Here is a 27,121-nt window from a genome sequence, read left to right as displayed (position 1 = left end):
TTTTTTATTTTTAGTATAGGGTCTCACTATACAGATTGGACTTGTAGTGATTCTCCTGTTTTCAGCCTCCCAAGCTCTGGGATTACAGGCACACGCCACCACGCCCAGTCTCATTCACAGTCACAGTGCACCCAGGGGGAGGGGGCGGGGCCAGCACAGCATGCAGGGGATCAAACCCCGGTCTCTGCGCCTGCCTAAGCAGGCCCTTTAGTCCACTGAGCTATCTGACTGGCCCTATTATGCATTCTTTTATTGGTACATGTTTGCAATATATTATAATGATGACATTTACTGTGGGGAGTTTTGTGTGTGGACATAATACATCTTAATTCTCTTTTACCCTCTTTCTTCCCCTCCATCCCTTCCTATTCCCTCCAACTCTTGATCCCTCTCCCATTTGAAAAGCTCTCTTTCCATTTTACTTTCTTCAGTTCTCCTTGCAGAATCAATATTTCAATGAGATCTCCAGTTGATCTGTGCATGTAAGGTCAAGAAGCCCTGGTCTAGTGTTGGCAGTGGCGCTTGCTGGCATGTCAAGTGCACTGTGTACGGGCTCTGTGCCGAGTGCTTTTACAGCTACTGACTCTTGATGTTCCCAGCTGTTTGATGGCAGTGGACCATTACTATCCCTATTGATAGACAATGATGTGACAGCCCAAAGAGGGTAGGTAGTCGGAGGTCATCACGGAGACTAAGTAAGAGGCGGGACAGGGATTCAAATCCAAGCATTTGCAGTTACACTTGATTCTTTGTCTCATTTAGTGGTTGTCGCTGTGAAGATTCCTAGAAGCCAGAATGATTTGGTGGCTTCATGATGCCCCCAAGGGCCCAGAGTCCCTCCATCTTTCTCCTCTGTGCATCAGCATCTGTGCCAGGGTTGATCCTGTTTCCTGTCCCTTGTTCTGCCTCATTAAGAATCGAGTTCTGTTTGGTAAGGATGAAGGGCATCCAGCCAAGCTCCCATCCCTGCAGAGCAGGCCTGGCTCATGCACATAACAGGCTGGGTATGCAGTTCAAGCCCCCTAAGGATAGCGCCTTGCCATATACCTCTCCCTACTCCTAAGACGCTCTTGCTTGGCCATCTGCTTTAATTTGGGTTTTCCCAGAACCAGACCTGAGACATAGATTCACGTTCACTGGAGAGCTGATTCTGGAAAGTAGTGGCAGAGGAGCGTGTGAGAGAGGCAGGACAGGTAGGCACTCAGTAAAGCCAGCCACCACAGTGGACATCCGGGGCTATGTCCTGATGGGTCCTCTGCTAGTCTGAGGTGAAGCAGCACCTGGAATGACCCCAGGAGGAGAAGGAGGGGATGTATTTGCACCTCGTCTCTTACTGATTACTAATTGATGGGTGCTCCTCATTAAGCCTCTTTTCCTTCCTGTAGCAAAATGGGCTAGGGGCTAGAGAAGTTCTTCAGGGCCCAGAAAAACTCAAACAGAAGAATGTAGATGCTAGCAGTTAGCAGTCACTAGTGCCGAATGGTCCAGGATTGGGCGGTGGCGGACTGGCAGAACCTTCTGCAGTCTGAGGGCACAGAACCTGGACCTACCAGCTGCCTGAGCCAGAATCCGAGGGCCTCTTCTGGATGGCTCTACCCATCTTGTACGTACCAGCCAAATTGCAGCTGGCTCACCCACTTCCCTCTCCTCATTGTCACTTGAGTCTGTGTTTATGCCCATCCCCTCCAGGAATGGCCCTGGTGGAGGCTACTACTCACTCCTGCCTAGACACCTGTAAGTCTCCTTTTTGACCCAAACTCTGTAGTCTGTCACAAAACACTTGCGTCCTTTCTCACCTCTCCCACCCTTTCTCAATCCCCAGCCATATATTCTCACCCACCACCCTGAACCTTTGCGCTTCCCTTACTCAAACTGGGTCCATTGCTTCCTCTACCTGGCACTTGCTTTTCTGCCCCTGCTCCCTCTTTACCCTCTGACTCATTCTTCCTCCAGATTTCAGCTCAGAACTGGCACATAAGCTTCAGCTCATGTGCCAACTCCAGCTAATTGATAGTGACTCCCTGGAGTGTTGTTAAGGATTCTGGAGCCAAGTCCAGGCCTGGCAGTAGTGCTGAAGTTGATTAGTAATGTCTGCCCTGAGTGTGGGCAGGAGAAGTGGGACAATACAATCTACCATTTGGCTGGGTTGGCAGCTCCTGGACCTCTCCAATCTCCTTTATCTAACAGAATCTAGGACCTTTGTATCCTGTCAACCTAGAAGCGCTCCAAGCTAGCTCCCAGCTCCCCACCTGCTCCTGCCCTTTGCCCTTTGTTATCCTGAAGTATCTGGGTCAACAGCCAGGCCTCTGAGTGTCTGGGTCACTGTGTCCACATCCCAGGGACAGCATGTGAGCCGATGGCAGAGCCGTTGCAGGCAGCATCAGGGTCGCATGCCCTCCGAGGCTGTTTTCTGGATCACCAGGAGCTCAAGATGCCATGGGGTAGTCTGTGCCCCCTTCCCTTCTCCATCTCTGCTGATAGCAGAGTCCTCATGCTTTGTCCTAACGGATGAAAGAGGACTGACACAGCTATGGGCTAGGAGATGGAGGTTTATTTGGTTTAGCTTTATGAGCAGTCCTATTTGTTAAGCATTTGGCTGTGCCAGACCGTCCTAAAGAATTTATCTCGTTTCATTCTCACAGCAGCATCAAGGATTATCCTATTATTTATTTCTATTTTCCTGAAAAAGAATCCAAGGCCCAAAAAGGTGAAGCATGTGTCTTCATGACTACTCTGTGTCATGGGGGGGACAGGATGCAGATCCAGGCCTGCCTGACCCCAAAGCTCAGACTTCAAATCCCTGTTCTCTGTTCTGGCCATGGCAGAGGAAACCCAGGACGTGGAGAGATGGTACAGTCAAGGACCTTTGTGCCTGAGGGTTCTGCATTTATGGATTCATCCAACCCTTGGTAGCAAATATTTGCAGAAAGAATTGTGTCTGTACTGAACAACATTTTCTTGTCATGGTTCCCTAAACCTTTTAGAGCCTTCAGTGATAACAACAGCCCACTGAGGCATGTATGTCATATAGGTTCACCACTGCTGCTCTAAGTGATGCTGTAAAACACCTATTAGCATGTAATTTCCATTGTATTAGATAGTGTAAGTAACCTAGAGATTATTTGGAATAGATAGGAGAAACTGTGTGGATTATGTCCAAACACCATGCCATTTTCATACAAGGGACTTCGACATCCGTGGGCTTTGTTACCTGTGGAAAGTACTAGAACCAGTTCCTTGGTGATGCCAGGGGTCAGCTATGGAGGATAATGGCTAAGAAGGTGAGCTCCAAAGCCAGGCCCTTAGCATTCAGATCTCATGTTTACCATTTGCTAGAGAGTGATCCTGGTTGGAGTGCTCATAGCTCTGTGCCTTGGTTTACCCTTCTATAAAATGGACATTAATTGTAAATACTTGGCTTCTCTAAAGTTAAAAGGATCAAATTAATTTAACGTTGATAACTCAGTAATATCAGTGCTTGGCTCATGGCAAGTTTTTCATGAATAAAAAAACAAATCCCTGGCTCCAGGCCCATGAGTCACACCCGCGGAGGGGGCAGGTTTGGAAGAGTCTCGAATGCCTGAGAGGCTGGGAGGCAGGATCGTGGTGATAACGATGCAGCCTGGCATTTGGTCAGCTCTGCTACAGCGCTTGTTTCAAAAACTAGAATGTGTCCCAGTACACTTGGGGTATTAGGAACAATTTGAGCATAGCATGAATTTCACATTTGCTCTGTCAGGCGTGATTTTGTCCACAAGAAACCCTGAGTGAATACTGAAAACCGTTCCCACGTACAACTACACAAAACCCCAAACACCTCCTGTGCCCTCAGTTTACCAGATGGCCACGCCTAGTGGTACAACTTCCCACCCAGTTGCAGACGGCTCCCCTTTCCTGCTTCACAAGCAAGCGACCCCAAGCAGCACCCGTCCTGACAAGCAGACTCCCACTAGCAAACTTCTGTTTCCCAAGGCAGAGGGCCCACTTTATTGTAATATTTGTGCATTTCTTAAGCATTTAAAATGTATGAAACTGTGCTACCATATTTATTAGGTGTCCTTTTTTTTAATGTGATGCTGACCCCATTTTCTCCATAAAATGTGATGTGCGATCCAGGCTTTGTGCCACACAGTAACGCTTAGGACTGCTTATTCTGCATGGTAGCAGAAGGGGGGTAGGTGCAGTAAGTTGATCTGGTCGGATGAATGAACACGTAGGGGGGCAGGTGGTGAATCAGTGGGCAGGGTGGCTATGACCTCTCATAGCCTTTGCAAACCGCATAGTCCATAATCACCACCGTGGCTGTATGACCTTTTGATTTCTGATGCCCTTGAGACAGCTGATATATCTGGAAAAAAGAATGGAGTCAAGCCCCTGAATAACCCAATTACTCCTTTAACCGTCAAGAACACAAAAAATCCAGGGGCTAAACCAAGTCCAAAGGTTAATAATAAGAGACAAATGGATTTCAGCTCCGCAAACAAAACTAACAGGATTTAAAATGCAGGAAATCTCATTTCACCATTAGCACAAAATAAAAGGCCGGCAGAACACGGTTGTAATCCTGTTTCAGTGTTCTGCTTCTGCCCGAGTGGCACACGTCCCCTGCACCCCACCCATCCTCCAGATGGCTGGGCTTTGAGCACGGGCATCCAGATGCTGCACTGCCTGAAAGGTCTGGAAACAAAAATGCCCTGAAAGCCTCAAGAAAAGGCTACGGGAGGTACTTCCGGGCCGGCCAGCCCAGACCAGCAGGCCACATCCCACTCTTTCATTCATTCAGCAGATGTTCTGTGCTGAACGTAAGTTGTGCTGTTGGTTCTCCCTAGTAATTCAGCACGGCAGTTACTATTAGTTCCCAGGTTATACATGAGAAAATTATAGCTCAGAGAGATTCAAAACTTGCCCCAGCTTACACAGCAGTAGATTCTAAGGTCTGCATTATGCCAAAGTCCAGTCTTAACCACAATCTTTGATTCTGCCAGCTTGAGATCTGCTCTCGAGTTTGGCAGTGGTTCGTGTACTGAGCTCCTGTTGCGTACAGGGAATGGTCTAAGCGGTAGCACTTCCGAATTCACCAAGTCCTTCCATACTCCTTTGGTAAGGGATCAGGTAAGTAGAATTTTTTAAACATTTAAAACAGATCCAGTGCCGGCCATGCGAATGGCTGTGTGCCGTCTACCACATAGTGTGATCCTGTTGACAGAACTAACTCTGACCAAAGTGCAGTGACAGTAGCGCTTTGTTAGAGATCACACCACAAGCAGGTGGCCAGCAAGGCTGAGGTCTGATGCTGCAGCCTCTGCCTTTTTTCCTACCAGATGGAAGAGGCTGAGGCAGAGCAGGGTCTCCAGCACAGCTGGCCTTCTGGCCAGCAACCAGCCACCAGCCACCAGCCACACTGAACCTCGGCCCTCCAGCCCCATGGAGGATGTGATCTCTTGTGCAAGGTTTCCGGGGCGTAAGCCTGAATTCTTGGCAGCCACCAAGGCACCCTGGGATTGGAAATCAGGCAGCCGCCTGATATTAGAAACAATTACTGCTAATTACCAGACCTGCCAGTTCCCCATTGTATGCTCACACCCCACCAGGAACCAAGGAGCAGACAATGAGGATGCTGGAGGAAACTTTCAATTTCAGGTTGCAGCAGTCTCTGCCTAGGAGGCTGGGCTCCTTCTGCCTTGGAACCCATGAGGTGGTCCTGGAACCAAGCCTCCTATGAATATTGAGGGGTAATTGTATTCAGTTGGGAGCAGAGACAGTCATCACACTATTTAGTATCAGAGCCAGTATCATAGACTCTTAACTTTCTTTTACCATACCTTCTAACATATTGTATAACTTACTAATACTGTTTCTTGTTATGCATCTTCGTCTACTGGAATCTTAGTGCCCAAGGGCAGGAATCGCTGTCTCATTACATGTTCTGTGTCTAGAACAGAGCATACTTACACTGTATGTACTCAGTAAACATTTGTCAAATGAATGAAACAAATGGATGCCGGCTGTATTGTCTCTGTACTTCCTGGGTTATCAGCGCTGCTTAGTATTCAGTACTGGTGGCTGCTGTCACTGTTGCTGAGACAATGGAGGTGAGTGGAGCGTGCGGCCCTTGGTCATCATCCATCATTCCAGTATCTTCTGGAGCGTGATCATCTCTGTCTGCTCCCTGGTCATTGTTTCTCTGATCTCAACTATTTCTTTTTTATTTTTTTCTGCCAGGGCTGGGGATGGAGCCCAGGGCTTCATGCATGCTAGGCAAGTGCCGTACCACTGAAATACCCTCAGCTGCTTCTGTTTGCCTGGACCATCAGCCTCAGGATTTGTCTCTTGGGTGTACTGGAACATGTATTTATTTTTCTCTAGGATGTGGACAAATATATGTGCATTAAAGGCTCTCTCAGGGTCACTTGGCATGACAGCCAGGGGATGCAGCCATTTCTGCAAAGCACTGTGGTCTTTCCTCAGTTCTGCCACCAGGGAGGCTGGCACAAGTTGCCTCTGCTTTCTGATCCCGTGAACCAAACCTGAGATTTTCTGTGATCCCTCAGTGCTACCAGCTCAGCCCAGGGACCACAGATCTGCCCAGGGACCATCTAGAATCTCAGTTTTCTCCTTCTCACTGACTTCCTCTCCTTTCCCAGGCTGGTGGCAGGATAGCCTGGTTTTGTATCTGTTCTTCTAAGTGTGTGTGTGTGTGTGTGTGTGTGTGTGTTTGTTTTTGTTTTTGTTTTTTTAGATTTAGAACTTAAAAGCCAGGAATCTAAGTTTCTTGGTCTCTATATTTATTGGGCATCTTTACTCTGAGACTGGGATTAGGATAGGAGTAATAGAAATCATGACAGTAAAAAACAGGCTAGACTGTCGGGTTATGATCCTGACATTGATCCTGCCCCTACCTTAGGCAAAAATGAAATCTGTTTGCTACCAGGGAGTACCTCATCGAGGTAGGGCTGGGGCAGCCAGGACTGGTAGATGGTATAGTCTCTGGGCTCCTAAGAGGGCAGAGTTCTCATGATACTTAGTTTCTGGGATCCTCTTTACTTCACAGAGAGGATTCCAAGTGGCTCAAGATGAGGTAGGCATCTATCCCTGGATCCATTAGCTCTATTTAACCAAAAGATGAAGTCACTTGCTTCAGGTGGAGCTCTCCCAGTGCCACCAGTGTGGTGTGCTCATCTGTGGGCTGTAGGTGTCATGAGAGCTGCCAGCAGTCCTGTCCAGTGTCCGAGGCCAAGTGTGGTGGGAAGAGAGAGCCTTCCCCGCACCTGCTGTTCATGCAAAGCTTCCAGGTCAGGTGCTGGAGGGCTGGCTAACCTGATCAGCCAGGCTGAGCTGCAAGCCCAGTCTCTGGGGGCCGATTCCCTCCCCTGCAGTCACATACCATGGGGAGGGGGCCTCTTCAAAGGAAACTCAAGGGGCTGGTGAGATGGCTCAGTGGTCTAAAGCACCTACTTAGAACAAGCTTAGCAAAGCACAGGGACTGCGGTTCAATCCCCCAGCACCACATGCCATCCAGCCCCGCCCCCTGGTGGGCTGAGCTGGCCACACACACACACACACACACACACACACATAAATTAAAAAAAAAAAACAAAAACAAAAAACTCAAGGTCTTGTTCCTGAAGGAAAGGCAAGTGAATCCTGGGCAGCCAAGGAATGGCAATAACATACCTGGCTCAGAGCCTCTGTCCAGGACATGTTTTCTCGTGTGCAGAGTGAACACTTGGGGCTCAAGGTTAAACTGCAGATTCTGATTCAGCACTGGGTGGTGCCAGGTGCATGCGATTCTAATTGGCTGTAGGTGATGCTGATGCAGCTGGTCTCTGGCCTACACTTGGAACATCACATGAGCTGGGCACCTCCCAGGCGCTAATCTCCCATAATTCTTAATGCCACCCCAGAGGGAAGTACCAAGGTACACACACCATAAAGGTGGAACCCAAGACCTGGCAAGGAGCGGTAGCACCATGGATGTGGAGAAAGATTGCCATGGAATGAAGGATGTTCTGTTGCTACCTTCTGGGTCTCCAGAGTTCTTTGGGCCCCTGGGTACATTTGTGTTGTCTCATTTTTTCTTCTTGTAGCCTTAACTATGGAGGAGTTTGCCTGGCATCGGATGCCCAGTTCAGTGACTTCCTAGGCAGCATGGGGCCAGCACAGTTTGTGGGCCGCCAGACCTTGGCTACTACGCCCATGGGTGAGTGTGCCAAGGTCTCCCTCCTTCCCTCTACCTGTTGGTTGTATGCTCTGAGCACCCAGCCCTTGGCCTGGTCCTCACTGCTAAACCCTCAGCAGAGCCCAGGTCCTGGGCATGAATGTTGGCTCTGGTCCTATTTGGGCTGGGAGCAGCAGGGAGGGTCTTCATGCCTGGGCAAATGGGAGCAGGGCTAATTTCTTGGTGCCTCTTGTAGGAGACGTGGAGATTGGCTTGCAGGAGCGGAACGGTCAGCTGGAAGTGGACATCATTCAGGCTCGGGGACTGACAGCCAAGCCAGGCTCCAAGACACTGCCAGGTGCGGCAGCCACTGTCCCTATGTAAGGCAGGGGTTCGGTCAGGGGGGATGCAGGGTCAGTAAGAGAGAAAATTGGGCCTAACTGTGGAGAACCCCTCTGTCTTACAGGGAACTGGTGGTTTAAGGTTTGTCTGGGGGCCCAGATGAGATGTCCTGTCCACCTTGCCAGTCTCCCCTACAGAGAGAGCTTCTAGAGGGCAGGGACTGTATTTCTAGCTTATCATTTTACCCCTGTGCATAGCAGTGTGCTTGGCAGGCAGGGTGACCAGCATCTGTTGAATGAGTGGTCAGCAAGTGACTGGATAAGGCAGGGTTGGGTGAGTCATGGCCTGAGGAAGGAAGCAGAGAGCAAGAGGAGTGCTAGGGGCTGGCAAGATAGCTCAGTGGTCTAAAGCACCTGCTTAGGCAAGCTTAGGCAAATGCAGGGACCATGGTTCGATCCCTGGCACCACATGCCACGCTAGCCCCACCCCCGGTGGGCTGAGCTGGCCACACACAATAAAAGAGGAGCAGCAGTCAGGACAGCCAGGGAACTGGTAGGATCCCACCCAACAGTGACACTCCCACCCCTTCCTGCCGCTGGGCCTCCTCTCCCCCTCGGGGCACTCCTTTCCCCACCTCTTCCCTCTGCCCACCATCTGAGGAGGATCCAGCCTAGAACTGGGCCTGCTGCCTCTGTTCCCAGCTGCCTACATCAAGGCCTACCTATTAGAGAACGGCGTTTGCATTGCCAAGAAGAAGACCAAAGTCGCTCGCAAGTCGTTGGACCCGCTGTACAACCAGGTGCTGCTGTTTCCTGAGAGTCCACAGGGCAAAGTCCTACAGGTGAGGGGCCTTGGCATGCATGTGGTGGAGAAGGGGGTGGGGTGTCCCTGGAGGGCTGCATGGGGAGGAAGTCATGTGCTCTGCACCTTCCTATAGGCTCTTCATCTATGAAGTGGGTACTAGCAAGACTACCAGATGGCAGGAGTGCTGGGCAGGAGGAAGGCCTGTGCTTGGCCTGTACCAGGTGCTCTAATCTGCTCTGGAGCAGGGCCTTGACCTGGCCACAGAGAGGGTTTGCCTTCAGCCATGAGGAGGACCCTGGTGAGGACTCAAGTGGGACTGAGCCCTGTGCCTGCTCTCAGCTCCCATGTGAGCACCTCTCCTCATGCCTCAATCCTTGCATCCACTCTGGGCAGGTCAAGTGCTGAGAGCAGGCCCAGGATGCTCCAGGTTGCCTGACTGTGGGACTTCACCAGTTCCGGAAGCCTGGGTTCTCTGTCCTGCGGGAGTGTTTCATCCTGTGGGTTGAGACCCATGAGGAAGTTATGAAGTCGATTTTGGTAGATGTTAAGTGATTTTCAAAATGGAAAGAAGCAAGGCAAGGGGTACACTCTTGTAGTCCCAGTGCTGTGGTCACTGAGACAGGGAGTTTCTCAAGTTTGAGGTCAGTCTGGCTATGTAGCAGGTTTAGGGTCAGCCTGTTCTCTCTGTAAACTGTCTGAAAAGAAAAGAAGGACGGGGAGAGGCAGAAGAGAAGGTGGGCTGGAGAGGCGAGGCGAGGAGAGGAGAAGAGAGGAGAGGAGAGGAGAGGAGAGAGAGAGAGAGAGAGAGAGAGAGAGAGAGAGAGAGAGAGAGAGAGAGAGAGAACATTTATGAGCTACCTGAGAAGCACCAAAATCAGCAACCTCAGGCAAATGATTTAATTTCTCTGAGCCTCGGTTTACACAGCTGTGAAACAGGATCATTTTGGGCAGGGAAGCCTGATTCTCAAGCCTGTTTAGACACAGAGCGGACCATGAGGGCAGCCTCCTTTTCTGACCGAGGCTTTGTGTGCTGAGGGGTAGGGTACAGCTGCCAGTAAACTCTTCCAGCAGCCACTCTGTCCTGTGGTCCTCAGCTGCAAGGTCCACAGTGCCAGAATTGTTCTGATTACACACAGACACTTGACACTGAGCTTAGTGAGCTCACTGACCTGTCAAGAGCCGTTCAGCCTGCTGGGTATGGCGGCACATGGTGTGATCCCAGCACTCTGGGAGACTGAGGCAGGAGGATCGCAAGTTCAAGCCCATCCTGGGAAATTCAACACATTGTGTTAAAATGAAAATAGACTAAGAGAGCTGGAGGCACAGCTGAGTGTAAAGGCTCTGGTTCAAGCCAGAGGTCTGCACATGCATGCACAAGCAGGCAGTAAGAGGCAGAGAGTCCTACATCTGGTTGTGCATCTGTGGTAAAGCCACCAGACCCTGAACACTGGAGCCAGCCCACCTTTCTAGACAGGGCCTGAGCCAGAAACTGAAGCGCAGAACAGCCAGTGAGAGTCATGCAGCCAGAGACCGCTGCCTGGCATCTCCAAGGGGGTGTCGGCCAAGAAAGAGACTGGTCGGAAGAGGAAAAAAAAGTGGCCTGCACACTGTACCAGCTGCTTTGGAGGCAGCAGGTCCACAGAGAAAGCAGGCAGAGGACTCACAATGTAGGGTCTGACTTGAAAGCCTGGGCTCAGAGATGGAGTGTGAGGAGGACAGAGTGGAGAGGGAATCAAGAGCCAGTGGTAGTGGAGACTCTAAATCCAGGAAAATATGGTTAGCTTAGAGCACTTTTAGAGAGCTAGGTCTCATATGCATGGGCCTGAGCAGCCCCGGGTTCTGGTTCTGTGCCTGCCGGTGCCATTGGTAGGCTCAAGCCACCCTGTTTTTTACCCTACAGGTGATCGTGTGGGGAAACTATGGGCGAATGGAGCGGAAGCAGTTCATGGGTGTGGCCCGCGTGCTGCTGGAGGAGCTGGACTTGACCACCCTAGCTGTGGGCTGGTACAAGCTCTTCCCCACCTCCTCCATGGTGGACCCAGCCACAGGTCCCCTGCTGCGGCAGGCATCGCAGTTGTCCCTTGAGAGCACCGTTGGGCCCTGCGGCGAGCGATCTTAGTGCCGGGGATGGGGAGGGGCTCCCCAAGATGGCCTGGAGACCGCCCAGCCCTGACCTGGGACCCCAGGCCCAGAGGCACATTAAACAGAGGAGTAGGGGGTTCTCCCCCACAGTGGGGAAGCAGAACTGGGAGACCTGCCTCGCGACCTCTCCTCACTCCTTCTTTGCCTCCTACCCTTCGAGACCTTCCCTCTCCCATTGGGTTGGCTGCACTTTTGACTTGGCCAGTTGTTAGCCTGGTGGATATGGCTGCACTAGGAGAAGGACTGAGGTGGCAGGGCAAACCACCCCCTGCCCAAACACTGTCCCACCTGTCCCCATGTTGCCTCCTCGGAAGCTTGCTGCCCGGAGCCAAGTCCAGAACCCAGCCGGCCATCTCCATGGTGCCAATTACCAGCAAGTGTCTTTCCTGCGGCACCGGGTTCAGGCAGCTACTCCTGCCCCAGAGCTGAGGGGCAGCTTTGCAAGGATCCGGAGCCAGCTCCCACGGGCCCAGAGCCCTCTGCCTGAAGAGGAACTCAGGCCTTCCTCTGCCCGCCCGAGGAAGGAGCTTTGCCGTAGCCTGTCCGAGTTCATCTATCCATCCCCTCCTGCCTGCCCCTCTTCTGGTGGCTCTAGGAATTAGGGGCCAGCAGGGACCAAAGGAAAGGAGGAGGTGCCTAGGGGTGGCTAGGGTGCCTCGCTCCATGGGATTGCCACAGGCTAGACTGTTGCTGAATTAGAACAGTATCATCTGTGTTCTGGTGGAAGAATGGCAAGACCTTGAGTTTCCAGAACCCTGTGACCAGGGAATTCATCATCTTGGCATTTGGGGGATCCTGGTGGATCCAGGAAAGGGGGAACTGAGGCTGGTGGTGTCAAGAACTCCTGCTTGTTAGGTGAGGTCAAAGGTCACCTTGTGTTCTCCTTTGCCTCCAGGTTAGGGGCCAGGGGAGGCAGTGAGCCACCCTATTTTAGTATTTTTAAATAAACCATCTTGTACCAAGGGCAGGAGCCCCTGCCCGCCCTCAGTCCCTTTGGCTCAAGGGAAGAAGGTGGCAGGAAGGAGTGAGGAGTTAGGAGTAAAACCCAAGAGGCCTGGGTAGCTGCCTTCACCGTGGCCTTCCCTGGGCCCATGGGAGCCCTTTGCATGCAAGGGAGGACACAGGCTAGGCCCTCTTCTGTAGAAGCACATTTCTGCCACCTCCGCCCGGGAGGCATCCAGCAGCCGATCCTCTTCACCTAGTCCCTGCTGTGTAGGGCGTAGTCCAGGTTAGCTGGGTAGACTTAGTATTCTCGGCCTGGGGCCTGATCTTAGCTCAGAGTAGTCTTTACAGAGTCCTAGGCTGGAGATGGAGAGGAGACCCAAGTACATTCCAGGAGACTATGTCTCCTTGCTGGCCTGGGCCCGGATCAGCCACCTGGTTCCTGGGAGGCCAGCAGCCCCTCTCCTCCTCCCCCTGTTCCCTTCAGACCTTCCCTTGTAGGGATGTAGCCGGAGCTGTCCATTATACTCAACATTGACTTGTTATCCTCGGTTCTCACTTTCTTCATGAGATGTTTCTGAGGTTTGCTGGGCCTTGGTGAAGAGGCCTGGTTTCTGCAGACTGAGGAGCCCTAGGCTCTCCTTGGTCCCACCTTGTTCCTGGTTCCCCCAGGGATACCTTCTACTTGGAAATCCTCCCCACTCCTTTGCCTGGTTAAGCTATAGATGTCCTCTAAAGTTAAGTTTTGTCCCCTCTGTGGAACTCTTGGGAAGTCCCATGGGAAGGAGAAGTGGAGATCCTGTTCTCCTCTGGGTCTGCAGAGCTTCCCAGAGCCATGGAGGGGAAATCCTAAGGCTGGGATGGTGTGGAAGGGCTCGGGGCTCCAGGGAGTGCCTATCCAAGGCCCACAATCAACTCCTCTTCCCGGCCTCCCCCCCCCCCTTTTTTTTTTAACCAGTGTGATTTCTCTGCTGTTCATTTATTACTTGCTATCTGGGATGTTTTGAGTCAGCAGGAGAGTGGCTTCTCTCTCCAGCTGCCTGACACTGCTGTATTGTTCAGGGGTCACTTTTCAAAGTCCGGGCAGGGCCTGGCTCTCCCAACCAGAGGAGTAGGGGCTCAGCACCCACTTGTCCTTGCAGCCTGAGCCTTCTCTCCGTTGTTTGCTCAGGTTAGAGACACAGAGAAAAGAGAGAGATGAGAGAGAGAGAGAGAGAGAGAGAGAGAGAGAGAGAGAGAGAGAGAGAGAGATCGCTCCAAAGCAATAATAACAACACCCTGGGGGTGGTCTTTAAGGCCCCCTCAATGACTTTCTTGTTTGTTCTGTGAAATTTCGCTCACCTCCTGGAGGGGTGGGGTGGGGGCTAGAGCCCTTTTTATTTGTATCATCTTTGTGAGCACGTGCCCCCCCTAGAAGGGGCTGTGCCCACTGGGTGTGGGAACCACTGTCTGTCCTCACTGGGAGGGAGCTTGGGGAGGGGGAATGATTATAGTCATTAGCTTTGGGGAAACTTTAGTCTGGCCTCTCCCCTTGGTTCTCTGATCTTTTGCCAACTCAGATTCTACCATTTAGGGAGGCACAAAGTGGAGCTGGGGACCCTTTCTGGGACTGGCATCTCCAGGAGTAATACTTTTTTCAGTCTCTGGGCTGGCCTGCCATGGGAGGGTACCACCTCCATCTTCCTTCACCGAAATGACTTTCCATACTGAAGGAAAGGGCTTTGGGGACCTTTAGTCCATTTCCATTTTATGGACAGGAAGAGCCAGGCTCACCACAGGGAAAGCCACCTGGTGGTTCACAGCTCCCTGAGCCTGAGGCTCCTTTTCCCACTGGGCTGATCTGGCACCAGGGCAGGATGAAGGGGGCTTACACTTCCCACTCTTCCTCTTCTCGCTCTTTGAAGCCTCCCAGAGGACCCCAAAATATGGCCAGCACAAATTGTAGCCCATCTGAGAGGTTAGAAATCTGAGGGCCAGCCAAGAGCCCTAGGCAAGTGGCCAAAGGAGGCAGAGCTTGGGGCCCCATGTGCCTCTTCCCTGTGCAGAAAAACTGTTTGAGGATAGCTTGGCCCTGATGCTCACTTCGGCCTCTATAAATATGGGGCTACACAGCCCTGCTTGGCTCTCGGGCCAGTGTCTTTTCTAGGCTTGTGCTTGGGAACTCAGGCCTCTCTGGGTCAACCCAGCTGACTGAGCACAGGATTTCATGTAGGACCTGAGGAAGGGGTGGGGGATCCCGTCTAGGGACCATAACCTCCACAGGACCAGCTGGAGAAAAGGGGTGAAGCATCAGCTCCTGCCTGGGCCGAGGAGTGAAGAGTAGGAGCTGTGTGAAGCAGCCTGCATCTAGAGACATCCTCACTGAACTTCGGATGCGACGAGCCCCGTTTCTCTCAGTGCTATCAGTGTTGTTTCGCAGTGCTTTCTCTCAGAGTGTGCCCTTTGAACCCCACAAGAGCTCCAGAGAAGGAGTGGAGGGAGGCCTGTGCTGTCAGCCCCATTTTCATGAGGGAGAAGCCAAGGTTCCAGGGGAGGAAGGTGCTTTTGAAAGTCCTGCCTCAAGTGAGTGGCTCGGCCAGCACCAGCACTCGCTTCTGCAGTAGTCGCTAGCTGTCCTTTCCACCCCAGGACTTTTTAGCTAGGGGGTTATGCACTTCACACACTGATGTTCTATCCAGCTCCTTGACTCGGAGCTCTGGGCCACCCTGTGTTGAAAGCACCGAGCCCACTCCCTCCAGAGGCACGGCTGTTGCATCAGGCAAGGTCACCTGCCTTTATTTATTGAGCAGCAGTGCTGTGCCAGACCCAGAGGACCAAGCCCTCTCCCAGCCCCTCTGTACCAGCTCCCTCTGCCCTCCGGGAGGGCCTGTGTTTGCAGGGGCAGTTGCACATCAGTGGGCAGAAAGTGTTCACACCCACAAGCTCCCTGAAAGCCCCTAGAGCAGGTGGCCCCACCCATTTTCCCCACAGTGGCCATGGGCAGAGTGGAGGCTGGATCCTGGGCGTAGGTATCACCCTTGAGCCCTTTCATGCCATGACTGCCTCCTGTGGAGTGGTGGTGGGAAAGTCCCTGGCTCCTGGAGCTGAGGGCCACCTTCTATCCACTCATTCTTGTGTCCTTTTCCAGAGCAGGAGCCACTGGGCCTTTAGGGAGGGAGGGTTTCAGGGCCCCTGGGTTGGAGTGGGTCACGCTGCATTGTGTTCATGACCATGTAGCTCATGTTGAAAATTAAAGTTTTTGGCTTTTCTAACCTGGGTTGCTCTCTGTGTTGAGACAGTTCTATCTGAGATGCTGGTGGTTTTAAGGGCTGAGTGCTATGGGATGCCCAGATGGCCAACTGTGGGCTTCATTAATGCTCTGTTATGGAGCGAGGGCATGTTCTAGGAAAGCCCTGCTAGAGATGCACCATAGAGAGCAGGGTTCTGGAGGAACTCTACTCATCATACTGATGTGGAAGTGGACCAGATCGAGGATGAGAGCCTGAAGGTCACATTGCTGGTGATACACGCAGGACCCATGGCACTGGGCTGCCTCAAGGTAGTCCTGGGGACTGTCAGCAAAGCCCCCTGGACCTGGAATTGGGACAAGCCAGGGAAAAAGTTGGGGAGTTGTTCACACATGAGCCAAGTCTGCTTTCTATGCTGGATGAGGACAGGTGGTTTGCACAATGCAGAGACGGGCTCTATGAATGGTGGGCAGCTCCCTTCCACCCATCTCTGCTCGCTTCTAGTGTGAGCATCTGGCCTACATAGAGGAGTCCAGAGTTGTACGTTTCCCCTGTAGCACACAGAACCGCCTCTTCACAACGGAAACAGCCCCTTGACTGAGAGTGGGCTACTGGCATGCACCTGTGCGAGGCCTCTCCTGGGGCACATGTACCATCTGTCCTGCGCTTTGGGTGAGGGATTTGCACGTACAGGGTGACTGTAGAGTCTGGCTTGTGCTTACGATCGGGCATGGGTATATTGCTGGAGGGGCGGGAAGGAAGGAGTTGAGTCACAGAAGATCCTCGTGCCAGGAGACAGCCCTGAGGCCCTCACCCTCTCCGGGACCTGGGGCACGTGGTGCTTATCATAGGTGAAAGCAGACGCTGCTATCCAACTACCGCTAGATCAGATGGACTTCCGGCGAGCGTGGGGCCTGTCGACCCCGCCACGGCGTATGGGACTGCAAGGTGGGGAGAAGCCTGGGTTGTCACAAGCCAGCAGCTGCAGCTGGAGGATGCGGTGGGCGACACAGGTGGTGGCCCGGACGCCAGCTGCGCGGCGGGGCAGATTGAGGTCGCGGCTCTTAGGCGCCCTGGGGCAGAACGGGTTGGCAGGGCGGGCAGCGTGCTCAGGTGCATCGGCGCTGGCGAGGAAGCGCAGGACCACGAGGTTGAGGAAGGCGCCGATGACCGTGAGCCCGAGCAGAATGTAGAGGAAGCTGAAGGCCACGTAGGGCGGCTTCCTCTGCAGTGCCTCGTCACTCTGCAGCGCCACGAAGTCTCCAAAGCCAATGGTGGTGAGGGTGATGAAGCAGTAGTAGTAGGCGTGGAAGAAGGTCCAGCCCTCGAAGTGCGCAAAGGTGGCCGCCCCGAGGGCCAGGGTGGCGGCGCACACCAGCAGCCCGGCCACTACCATGTTCTCGGTGGAGACGTGCGGGCGCTGCAGACCCAGGCAGCGCTTGGCCGCCAGCAGGAGGCGCCGCACCAGCGCGTTCAGCCGCTCTCCCAGGCTCTGGAAGGTGACCAGCGTCAGGGGGATGCCCAGGAGCGCGTAGAACATGCAGAAGACCTTGCCCGAGTCCGTGCCTGGCGCGGCGTGGCCGTACCCTGGACAAGAGTGAAGAGAGGGTGGGGAGGGTCTGGTTACATCTAATAGCACTCCTGTCCCTTCCACCCCCAGGCCCTGCTGACCATCTTGAGCAGGAAGTCCCACTAGGTCACCCAGTACTTAGAAATCTTGCGCGATTATAATCTCCCCAAGGGCCGGCCAGGTAGCTCAATGGACTAAAGCACCTGCTTAGGCAGAGCACAGCGACCAGGGTTGGATCCCTGGTGTGCAGTGCCAGCCCCACCCCCCTGGGCACACTGAGACAGCTATTGAGACTGGGTGTTGTAGTGTGCGCCTGTAATCCTAGCACTCGGGAGGCTGAAAACAGGAGAATCACTATGAGTCTAATCTGTGTAGTGCAACCCTCTAGACCCTGTACTAAATACAAAAAAAAAAAAAAAAAAAATTGAAATAATTTTCCCATGTTGTAAACAGTCCCAGTGTCCCTCGACAGGGGAATAACCCGTGGTACATTCCAGCAATACTTTGGCGGGAGGGCAATAGAAAGAACTATTGCCGCCTGCAGCGTTAGAAGGTGGATCTAAACATACAAGCGCTGATCAAAACATATAATGTGTGCTTAAGCATAATTATTACAATAATTGCCATCAATACCTCTCAAAATACTTCCCCTCACTTCAGATACAGCTATCTCATCATCCTTGCCACTTTCTGAAGTGGTCCTCCACATCCTCTCTCATGTTTTTATGAAAAGTGATTTTAAAAAATACAGTGACGGCAGCCAAATAGCTCAGTGGATTAAAGCGCCTGTAAGCAGGCGCAGGGGCCAGGGTTTCAATCCCCTGGGCGTGGTGGTGCACACCTGTAATCCCAGCACTTGGCAGGCTGAAAACAGGAGAATCACTAGGAGTCTGATCTAATAGTGAGATCCTGAACACCCTGTAGACCCTGCCCTAAAATACAGGAAAAAAAATACAGTGAATACAGTGCGTTTGCTTCCAAGTTCTAGGAAGTCTCCTAAAAACATTACAGTGCATTCTTATCCAATTCATTCCCTGGATGTGCCATGGTGCAACTTCCAGCTCTTCCCAAAGTCTGAATGACCATGAAACATAAACTTTTTAATTGGCTGAAGACATTAAGTGCATGGTTCCCCTGAACCATGACATGGACATTCTGGAAAAGGCACAGTTACAGGGATAGAGAACAGATCGTGGTTGCAAGTCCTTGGGGTGAGCCAAGGGGTTAACTGCAAATAGGTATGACAGGTTTGGGGAGTGAAGGAAGTATTTAATGCCTTGACGTGCAGTTATATAGTATGGACTCCTTTATTACAACCCTGAAACACTGTGAGTTTTGTTGGAAGTTATCTCTTCATGGGAAAGTTTCCATGGCTTTCCAGGACCCATGGGATAAGGTCTCATCTCTCAAGTGGCAGTCTACCTAGGTCCTTCCTGGTCAGAATCCCCGCCCCATCTCTCCATCTTCACCACTTCTCTTTTGATGACACTCTCCAGCAACACCCTGTTGTTACTCCACCAGTGGGACCCACCTCCCCCTGCCCTTTTCTCAGAGTTTTTTCTTCCCTGAATGGTCCTCAACTTTGCTCCATTCCCAGATCCCGCCTCCTCCACCACTGGGTCAGATCCCACTAAGCACCTCTTCATTCCTGACAGTCTGGGATAGGGATAGGGATGCTTCACCAAGCCCCTCATCGGCTAGAGGGGCTTCCACTCTAGGGTTTCCTTGAGTCTTGGATCACTGTGCAGCTGCTGCAGAAGGAATAGGTGTGTGACTGGCTCTTCTAGTACTCATGGCTTATAACCCCAGAGAGATCAGGTGGATTTCCACAACAGAATAGGCCTTTCCAAGAGGATTGGCACTGTCTGCTAAAATGCAAAATATACAAGCTCTCTGACCTATGCAGTTCTATAATTAGGAAGTTAGCTTTCCACTCTACACACACGGGCAAAATGATGTGCACGTGGGCTGTCATTGCAGCACTGCCAGTTACAGTGAAAACTGGAAACGACCTACGTGTCCATTGACAGGGACCTAGCCAAATACGGTACTACCCAAACAAGGGAATACTGTACCTCACTGGTTCTCAGCCCACAGTGGTTTTGTTCCTGAGGGGACAGTTGGCAATATCTAGAGACATTCTGGGCTGTCACTACTGAGGAGGGATGAGGTGGTCAAGTGCCATTGGCACCTAGAAGGTAGAGGCCAGGGATACCACAGATATGGAGCAATGCATAGCCTGCCTATATAACACGGAATGATCTGGGCCCAGATGTCAGCAGTCCCCAGGTTGGGAAGTCCTGCTAACCAGCCATGAAAAGACTGCAGCAATTTAGGGACTGATACAAAAACATCTTCAAAATATATTAAGTGAAGAAAGCAAGGGATAATATAATGTGTGCATTATAGTACCTATATAATAAGGATACACAAGAAACTATGACTGTATTTGATGCTGGAAGGATTTAGGGGCTGAAAGACAAGGTGGAAGGAAATCCTTTGTGCCCTGAGTGGTGTTTGCTGCGGACATCCACAATATCAGCGCAGCATAGATATACAATATGGTACTGGGGATTGAACTCAGGACCTTGTGCTTGCTAGGCAGGCACTTATGCCACTGAGCTATCTCCCCAGCCCACAGCATGTATGTCTGAAGACTGTGGCTGCACTGTCACAAGCTGCTGCACAGCCCTATCAATTTGCCTTCCTCCTCCCTACAGGGTAGGCTGCCCTTTGTCAGATTTTGAGCTCCTTGAAGTCGGGACCATGGAGGCCACTTCTCTATCTCTCCAGTCTCCAATGTCCCACACAGGCACAGACCATATGCCCAGTGAATATTTCCTGGCCCCAACCAAGTTAAAGGGGTGCTAGAGTGAGACTGAGCAGCCACTTTAGGAATAAGAAGCCAGGAAGTGCTGTTTCTAGCTGCTTGGGGCTATGCCAGGTTTGGTCAAGAAGTGAAAGGAATAATAATAACTAGACATACCAGGTACTGAATTTAGCCCTCCCAGTCACTCTATGGACTCCCATTTTACCAATGAAAAATCCAGGCTCAGAGGAAGGAAGCTGTCCAAAGGTACCAGGGCTTAAACTATCAGCTGTTGTCCTCCCTGTTGTCTTGGTGCTTGTCTTTTACTTCCATCCAAGCAGAGCTCAGACTCCTGGGTGCTGAGGGTTGGCTCTCTCTTGCTGCAAGGCTGGTGTAAGCAGACTGGACCACACAGCAGGTAGTAGCACCCTCCGGTGGTCAGAAAAAGCAAAACTCCTTCTGCTTCCACTCAGTTACTCTCCTCCCCCTGTGTCAGAAGGGTAAAGCCAGGAGAGGCACTGAATCCATCCTCCGGGGCCTCAGGGGATAAGAATGAGACACCATATCCCTGGGTACCAGCACAGCAAGGGTCTCAGGCCAAAAATAAGGGGACAGTGGCACCCATGTAGATAGGAAGTGCAAAGGAGCTGGATGAGAGCTGGGCCATAGTCAACAAATAATGAATTATTATTACTGAAAAATAGTGCTTGCCTTGGCCTCAGGTACCATATTACACATTTGACACGTTTGACCTTGCTTGAACCTGGCAACCAGCGAGGCCACAATTGCTTGTTGCCTTTGAGGAAACCAAAGCTCAGAGAGGTACAATCAGTTGCCTGAGAAGGCAGGTGGCAAAACTCAGTCTATGAAATTGCAGAAGTCGGACATTTAACTTAGTCGCTAAGCTCACAATTCCTGTCCACCTGTAAGAGCAATATGGAGAAACTTTCTCCAGGGCCAGGGCTTCAGGGTTGGTGGTCTGAGCCCAAGGGGAAGCCTGTGGAGGGGCTGGCACCAAGCTTGGCACTCTGCTGAGCTGGATTCTCTCCTTTGCGGCTTCCCAGGGGTTAGGCTCAGCAGGTAGCAGCCAGACGGTAGCCATGGCAACAGCTGGCAGTCCAGATGCTTCCAGGTACTGCCCCGGATGCCCGAGGGTAAGGTCCAAAGCCTGCGGTAATCCATCCTTCCTTCAACAAATATTTATTGAGCACCCCTTACGCTCCAGTCACTGGCTTATACAGCAGTGAATGAGACATATGGGGTCTCTGTTCTCATGGAATAACAGAATAATAACTATTATAACGCAAAGACCAATCCCCCTTTCTGTAGTGCTCTCTATGTGTCAGATCCTGTGCTAAAACTTTCCGCATATATTATCTCCTTGATAATCATCTCGCCACAGCCCCAAGATAGGACCTATTAGCACTCCTGTTTTACAAGGGAAAACTGCCTCAGAGGCTAAACAACTTGTTCAAGTTCGTGCAGCGGGGCCGAGTGGTCGGATCACTCGGTCTTCCAGCCCCATTTAACCCCCGCCCCAGTGCTGCGAGTTTTTGAAGCCCTCCTGTGCCAGGCTCTTAACAAACACTGCGACCTGCTGAGCCCTGTCTTGGTGGGCTGGCAGCCACACTGGGTAGAGGGAGGTGGCTGAGGCTCAGGGGACGGAAGTCCTTCGGCTGGGCAGGGACAGAGCACGCGCGCCGGGCGCTCGGGATGCAGGAGCGCAAGAGGGTGGGAGACCTCACCGATCGTGGTGATGACGGTGATGGCGAAGTAGAAGGAGCCCGCGAACTTCCACTGGCGGCCGGCGCGGTGCACCTCGGCCTGCCGTGCCAGACGCTCCAGCTCACGATCGTCCTCGGCCGAGAAGCGGTACTTTCTCCGGAACTCGCCGCGCTTCTGGGCCAGCAGTTGCTGCCGGCCGCGCTCGGCTTCGGATTCGAGCGCGTCGAAGACCGCGGCGCCCACGAGCAGGTAGGACAGGATGCACAGGATGAGCGCGGCCGTGCGCACGCTCTGCTTCCTCATGGCCGCGCCCGGGACCCGGCGACCCGGACCGGCACCGACCGGACGGGGAGGGGCGCCCGTCCACCTGCTCGCCCGCCACCTGGCCCGGCAGCCGGAGGCGGCGCCCAGCAGAGGAGGCGGCCAGCGCAGCGCGGGCTCTCCAGCTGCGCAACTCTCGTCCCGCCCGCCCCTCGCAGCTGTCTCCCTTTACTCGCTGGCGTCCCGGGGCTCACGCGTGTGCAAACAGTGACATCTGGAGCAAAGGCCCCAGCCCAGATCCGCGGAAGTCCTGCCTCTGCCACCAACTCAACTTGGGACCCTGGGAGAGTCAGTGGTTCTTTCCTGCAGTTGGTCATCAGGCAAGCGTTCATCAAGCACTTGCTGGTGCACATAAGGTCCCTGGAGGACCCAGAGCTGAGGCGCAAGAGGCAGGGTTGGCTAACCAGCAAAGATTAAGACAAGCGTGATACAGAAGGAAGACCCGGCGTGTCTGGGGGAGGCGGGAACCGCCGGGGTGGAGGGTCAGGAAAGTCGGGAGCAGCAGGTGGGGGGTGGGAGAATATCAGGGGACAAGTACAAGTTTATACCCAAAGCAGAATTAGCCGAAGGGAGGCATTGTGACTGGAACTGAGAGAACTGGAGTGCAGGGGTGTGGGACAGAAGAGAAACAGGTGGTTTCACACAGGGTCTTACGTGGGTTTATTCCTTAGCTCAAGTGAAAGCCATGGAAAGTTCTACAAGCAGAAAAACAAGCTCATAACCAGGGGTCCATGCTTTGGCGCCCATTTCCAAAAAAAAAAAAAAAAAAAAAAAAAACCAAAAAAACCCAGCACAGACTGCTGTGTGGAAAGTGAAGGGTGGGGGAGAGTCTGAATGTGTGCACAGACGAAGAAAAACGATGGACCCAGGATACACTGGGGAGGTGAAGCTGAGCACACAGCTAGCCACAATGTCCAGTCAAGTGTCCACGTGACCTAGGCATAGTCAATGGAACCTGGGCAGAAGGGACACATGCCACTCCAGGTCTGCCCCCTAGAGCCCAGTCCCCACCCCTGGTTCTCTTCCCCTCCCACAACCTGCAGGCTGAGAGCACAGCCCCAAAGGGACACTGTAGGGTTGCCCACGTGTCCCTAACATGTCCTGAACTGTCCTACATGTTAAGCCTTGAGATTTGGGGTCTGCCTGTCACTGCAGCTAGTGTTACCCTGATACATGGAGCAACAGGACTTGCTGATGGGTTGGATGTGGAAAGCTAAAGACCCCTAGACTTGGTCAGAGCAGCTGGGTTACACCACGGAGAGCCTTCCACAGAGCCCAGCCCTGGCTCGAGCAGCCCACTCCTTCCCCCAGGCCCACTGGAATGCTTTCTCCAGAATCTGGGTGGGCCTGCGTGGAGAGAAAGCAGCACCTCACGCATAGCTCTCCAGAGCATCAGCCTTTCCCAGGTCTGGGCAGCCTTGGCATGCACCACCCATTCTCAGTGAGTGCTCCAGCCTCTGTGCCCATAACACTTCACCTTGTTTGCCCTGGCCACCCTAAGCTTTCAGTTACTTGTACAAACTCCTACTCAGCCAGGGACAGTCCTCTCAGCCAGCCAACACCTACTGCATCTGCCAGGGTACAGCCCCCATGGAAGCACCTTACATGTATCGATGGGTTTCATCACACAGCGTCCTTCTGCAGTAGATACCGATGGCTAAGCCCTCTTCCACCCTGCAGCTCTCAGCTCAGGACTTCCCTGACTCCTCGGTAGGTGGAGCCCTGTGTGCTACGGTGGACCTCGGGGATTCTTCTCAGGGCAGGGTAATTCATGCATTCTCTGTGTCTCCCTGAGGACAGGAATCCAATCTTGGTTCCCCAGCACCTGAACCTGGAACAGAAAGTATCCAATGAATGAAAGTATCCAAGTACCCAATGACTGTGGACAAAGGAGAGCAGTAGCAGATGGAATTTAAGAGGGTATGTGCTCACTTTGGCAGCACATATACTAAAATTGGAATTTAAGAGGGTGAACTATACCCAGCCACTGGGTTTAGAGCCCACTTTTTTTGCTTGTTAGAATGTGAACTTGGATGCCTGTTTTCCCATCAGTATCATAGGGAAAAAAAAAAATCCTAACTCAAGAGGAGCTGCAGAGGCAGATTAATCCCCAAATATGTCCATGCCCTGTCCGTAGCCCTGTGACTAGAACTGGCTGCCTGAGAAAGAGGCATTCATGATCATACATGGCATAAGGCGGCTAATTGGCTGACCTCAAAACGAGAGGTGCTACTGAATTACCTAGGTGGGCCCAATGCAATCCCAAGGATCCTTAACACAGGAAGAGGGATGCAGGAGAGAGAACCAGGGAGCTGGCAGGACTCAGCCTGGCATTGCCGGGGCTGAAGATGAAGGAAGGAGGCCACAAACATGACAAGTGGGTGACTTTTGAAAAAGGCAAGGACATACAATCCTGTTCAGAGTCTCCAGGAAGGCACGCCGTGAATACCTCGATTCTGGCCCAGAGAGGCCCTTGACGTCCACCCCACAGAACTGGAAGATGACACACTTGGGCTAAGCTACTTCATTTGTGATGGTTGGTGACAGCACAGCAGTTATTAAGAATTCCTGATCCAATGGACCTGAAGCCCTGACAGTGTGCCTAAAAGTGTCAGCTACTGTTACATATATTCAAGGGTGTGGCTGCTGGCCCCCAGGGCCTCATTGTCCAGGTAGAAGCAGGGCCCAGTGTCTGTAGATGGGACCTTGGACCCTTTCTCCCCAGAGGCCAGAAGGCAGATCAGTGGCCCAGAAACAGGGTGCTGGTGGCAAGGGTGCTGACGTAGTTGTCTTGGCCTTATTTTTAGTGATAGTGTCAGCAAGCTTAGTTTCCTGATTCTTCTCAGAGTCAGAAGGGGCAGAAATGTAGGCTGAAGTCTCGAGGTGGGATTGAATGGGGTGCCAAGGGGCTTCAGTCCAAGAAGGGTCCAAGAAGAGCTTGCTTGGGACAGTGGAGTTGGGGGAGTGGCTTGGTGAATGGGCAGGACTCTCTCAGGAGAGCGTTCATGGGATCTTGGTCAGGAGCACAGCTGGAGTCCATAAGATCTGGGTTCAAATTCAGGCTCTTCCTCTTTCTAGCTGTGTGTTGGCAGTCAGAACCCTTCTACTTCACCATACCTCAGTTTCCCCACCTGGAAAAATTAATGAAATTGATGTTCATCACACAGGACCATACCAAGGGTTATCAAAGTTACAGTGAACCTATCTGAGGTGCTCTTGCACCAGTAACTGATTCCCCTCCCCTTTCCCAACTCTCTGCCTGCAAGGTCAAGAATTCTGTGTTCAGAAGCAGTAGCCAGGCTAGGTCACTCAGCCTTGGTCTGTTCTGGGCACCTTCTCAGCTGTGAAAACTCCCTCCATGGTTCTGGAAACAAGTGACATTGGCTCTAAGTCCTCACAACCAGATCATGGCAGAGTCGGCACTTGAACTCAGGGCTGTCTGGCTCCCAAGGTCCTGATCCCTGTCAGGCAGGATGGTGCTGGCCGCACCTCACTCCTATGGCCTAGGGACCTGTCTTTCCCACCTCTGAGGTGGGCGCTTTGGCAGGCCTCACTCATCTGAGAGCTGCTTTGTCAAATGTACCCGCTGGGAGTGGGTATTATTTGGGCCAAGGGGGAGCTGTCTGGGCCTGCTAGGCAAGTGACTCTGCCCTGTGCTTGGCATTTTTGGTTCAGCTGCTCTATTTTAAGGCAGAAGAGGTTAGAGTTTGTGTATGTGTGTTTCTCAGTTTGGAAAACTGTCAGCTGAGCAGCTACCAAAAACAGCAACTTCTCAAGCACCCCCTTCACTCTCCCTCCTGCCTCCTTCTCTCTTTCTTTTTTGGGGACCTGGAAGGACCTAGTGATTTTCCTTGGACCCATTGTGCCAGCACCACACTAGTGACCCCTCAACAGGGCCTTGTCCAGAGTTCCAATGTTGTCAATTTGAGGACAAAGAGAAAGGTAACCCCAGCTCTCAGCTGAGTCCTGGGTGCCCTCAAATCACACTATGACCCTCTGATTCTAGATCCTTCTGAAAGCTTTGTGAGCCAGGCAGTCTTTACCATCCCCATGTGAGGGAGAGGAAACAGGGGCCTAGAATGAGAAGAGAGGGGACCCCTCTAGGACATGATACCACAGTGGTTAAGAAAGGACATAGTTTTCTGAGTGATTCAGCCCTGGTTCCATCTTGGTCAAGTGACCTCTCCTCTCAGAGCCTCAGTTTCCTTGACTGTGACCCCAAGGAGCAAGAATGTCCGCCCCACAGTCTTCCTGTGAGGACTGAAGGGAAATGCTCGGCACTGAGTAGCGCCAGCGAATGTCACTTCCCTGCACTCAGCTCATTTCTGCTTTCCTCTTGGTTACACTGCTTATTCTTCAGGCCTGTTGGGATCTTAAGAGATTGATTTTTGTAGTTAGAATATAGTTCAGTAATTTTCCAGAAGGCCAAAGGGCCTGGGCATTTTCCCTGATAAGATTTCTCTCCTGTTTTCCTCCTGAAAGAATAGATTATCTTAACCTCAGGGGACATCAGGTGCTAGCTCCTTAGACATGGCAGCTGGGGCCTATCAGCAGACTGATTATCGCTTAGAGATCTGGACTGTGAGAACATAATAGCTTTCTCTTGCTAATTTAAGAAGGATTTTTGGGTCTCCAGAATATGCTGAGCAGTAGAAAACAAACCATGTGGAACCTCATCACCAGGAAACCACCATAGCCATGACCAGTGTGGAGGGCATTATTATTTGGGGGGACAAATGCAAATGTCAAACACGACCCCCATCTCTGGTTGTTGGGTCCTAGCCAGGCTGGAGATCAGGTGCATCTTTATGATTGTTTAGCTGGACTATTGCAATTTTTCTCTTCAACCTCCTAAAGGTTGATATCATTGGGTTAATGGAGATACTGAAATCTTTACTCTGGTTAGTCATTTAAGAACCTAATTGAGGGGCTGGAGAGATGGCTCAGTGGTCTAAAGCACCCACTTGGAACAAGCTTGGCAAAACACAGGGACCGCGGTTCAATCCCCCAGCACCACATGCCAGCCAGCCGCGCCCCCTGGTGGACTGAGCTGGCCACACACACACACACACACACACACA

General features: G+C 52.2%; 2 protein-coding genes across 2 annotated transcripts in view; one reads left to right on the top strand and one right to left on the bottom strand.

Annotated features, from left to right (window-relative positions):
• Nucleotides 1-13,334, top strand: part of Rims4 (regulating synaptic membrane exocytosis 4) — a 58,221-nt gene extending 44,887 nt beyond the window's left edge. Inside the window, exons 3-6 of the mRNA XM_004630936.2 lie at nt 8,088-8,200; nt 8,415-8,516; nt 9,202-9,341; nt 11,205-13,334. Coding sequence (XP_004630993.1) covers nt 8,088-8,200; nt 8,415-8,516; nt 9,202-9,341; nt 11,205-11,423 — 574 coding nt within the window. The 3' untranslated portion in view covers nt 11,424-13,334. The remainder of the gene's footprint in view (nt 1-8,087; nt 8,201-8,414; nt 8,517-9,201; nt 9,342-11,204) is intronic.
• Nucleotides 13,335-13,338: 4 nt separating this feature from the next.
• Kcnk15 (potassium two pore domain channel subfamily K member 15) lies at nt 13,339-22,068 on the bottom strand. The gene is made up of 2 exons (XM_004631016.2): nt 21,740-22,068; nt 13,339-17,202 (listed from the first exon to the last, which is right to left on the bottom strand). Exons 1-2 carry the CDS (start codon nt 22,020-22,022, stop codon nt 16,502-16,504), a joined length of 984 nt encoding a protein of 327 aa, XP_004631073.1. The 5' UTR covers nt 22,023-22,068; the 3' UTR covers nt 13,339-16,501.
• Nucleotides 22,069-27,121: the final 5,053 nt, after the last annotated feature.

Source organism: Octodon degus, unplaced genomic scaffold (assembly GCF_000260255.1).
Source record: "Octodon degus isolate 3935 unplaced genomic scaffold, OctDeg1.0 scaffold00037, whole genome shotgun sequence".
In the NCBI taxonomy this organism is placed as follows: Eukaryota; Metazoa; Chordata; class Mammalia; order Rodentia; family Octodontidae; genus Octodon; species Octodon degus.
This window is presented reverse-complemented; position numbering and strand designations above follow the sequence as displayed.

What these genes read in the sequence shown, in the direction of transcription:
- Kcnk15 (XM_004631016.2), bottom strand. Translation starts at nt 22,022, where the DNA reads ATGAGGAAGCAGAGCGTGCGCACGGCCGCGCTCATCCTGTGCATCCTG. An exon ending in CACCGTCATCACCACGATCG is followed by an intron (nt 17,203 to 21,739) that starts GTGAGGTCTCCC and finishes ACTCTTGTCCAG; the next exon opens with GGTACGGCCACGCCGCGCCA.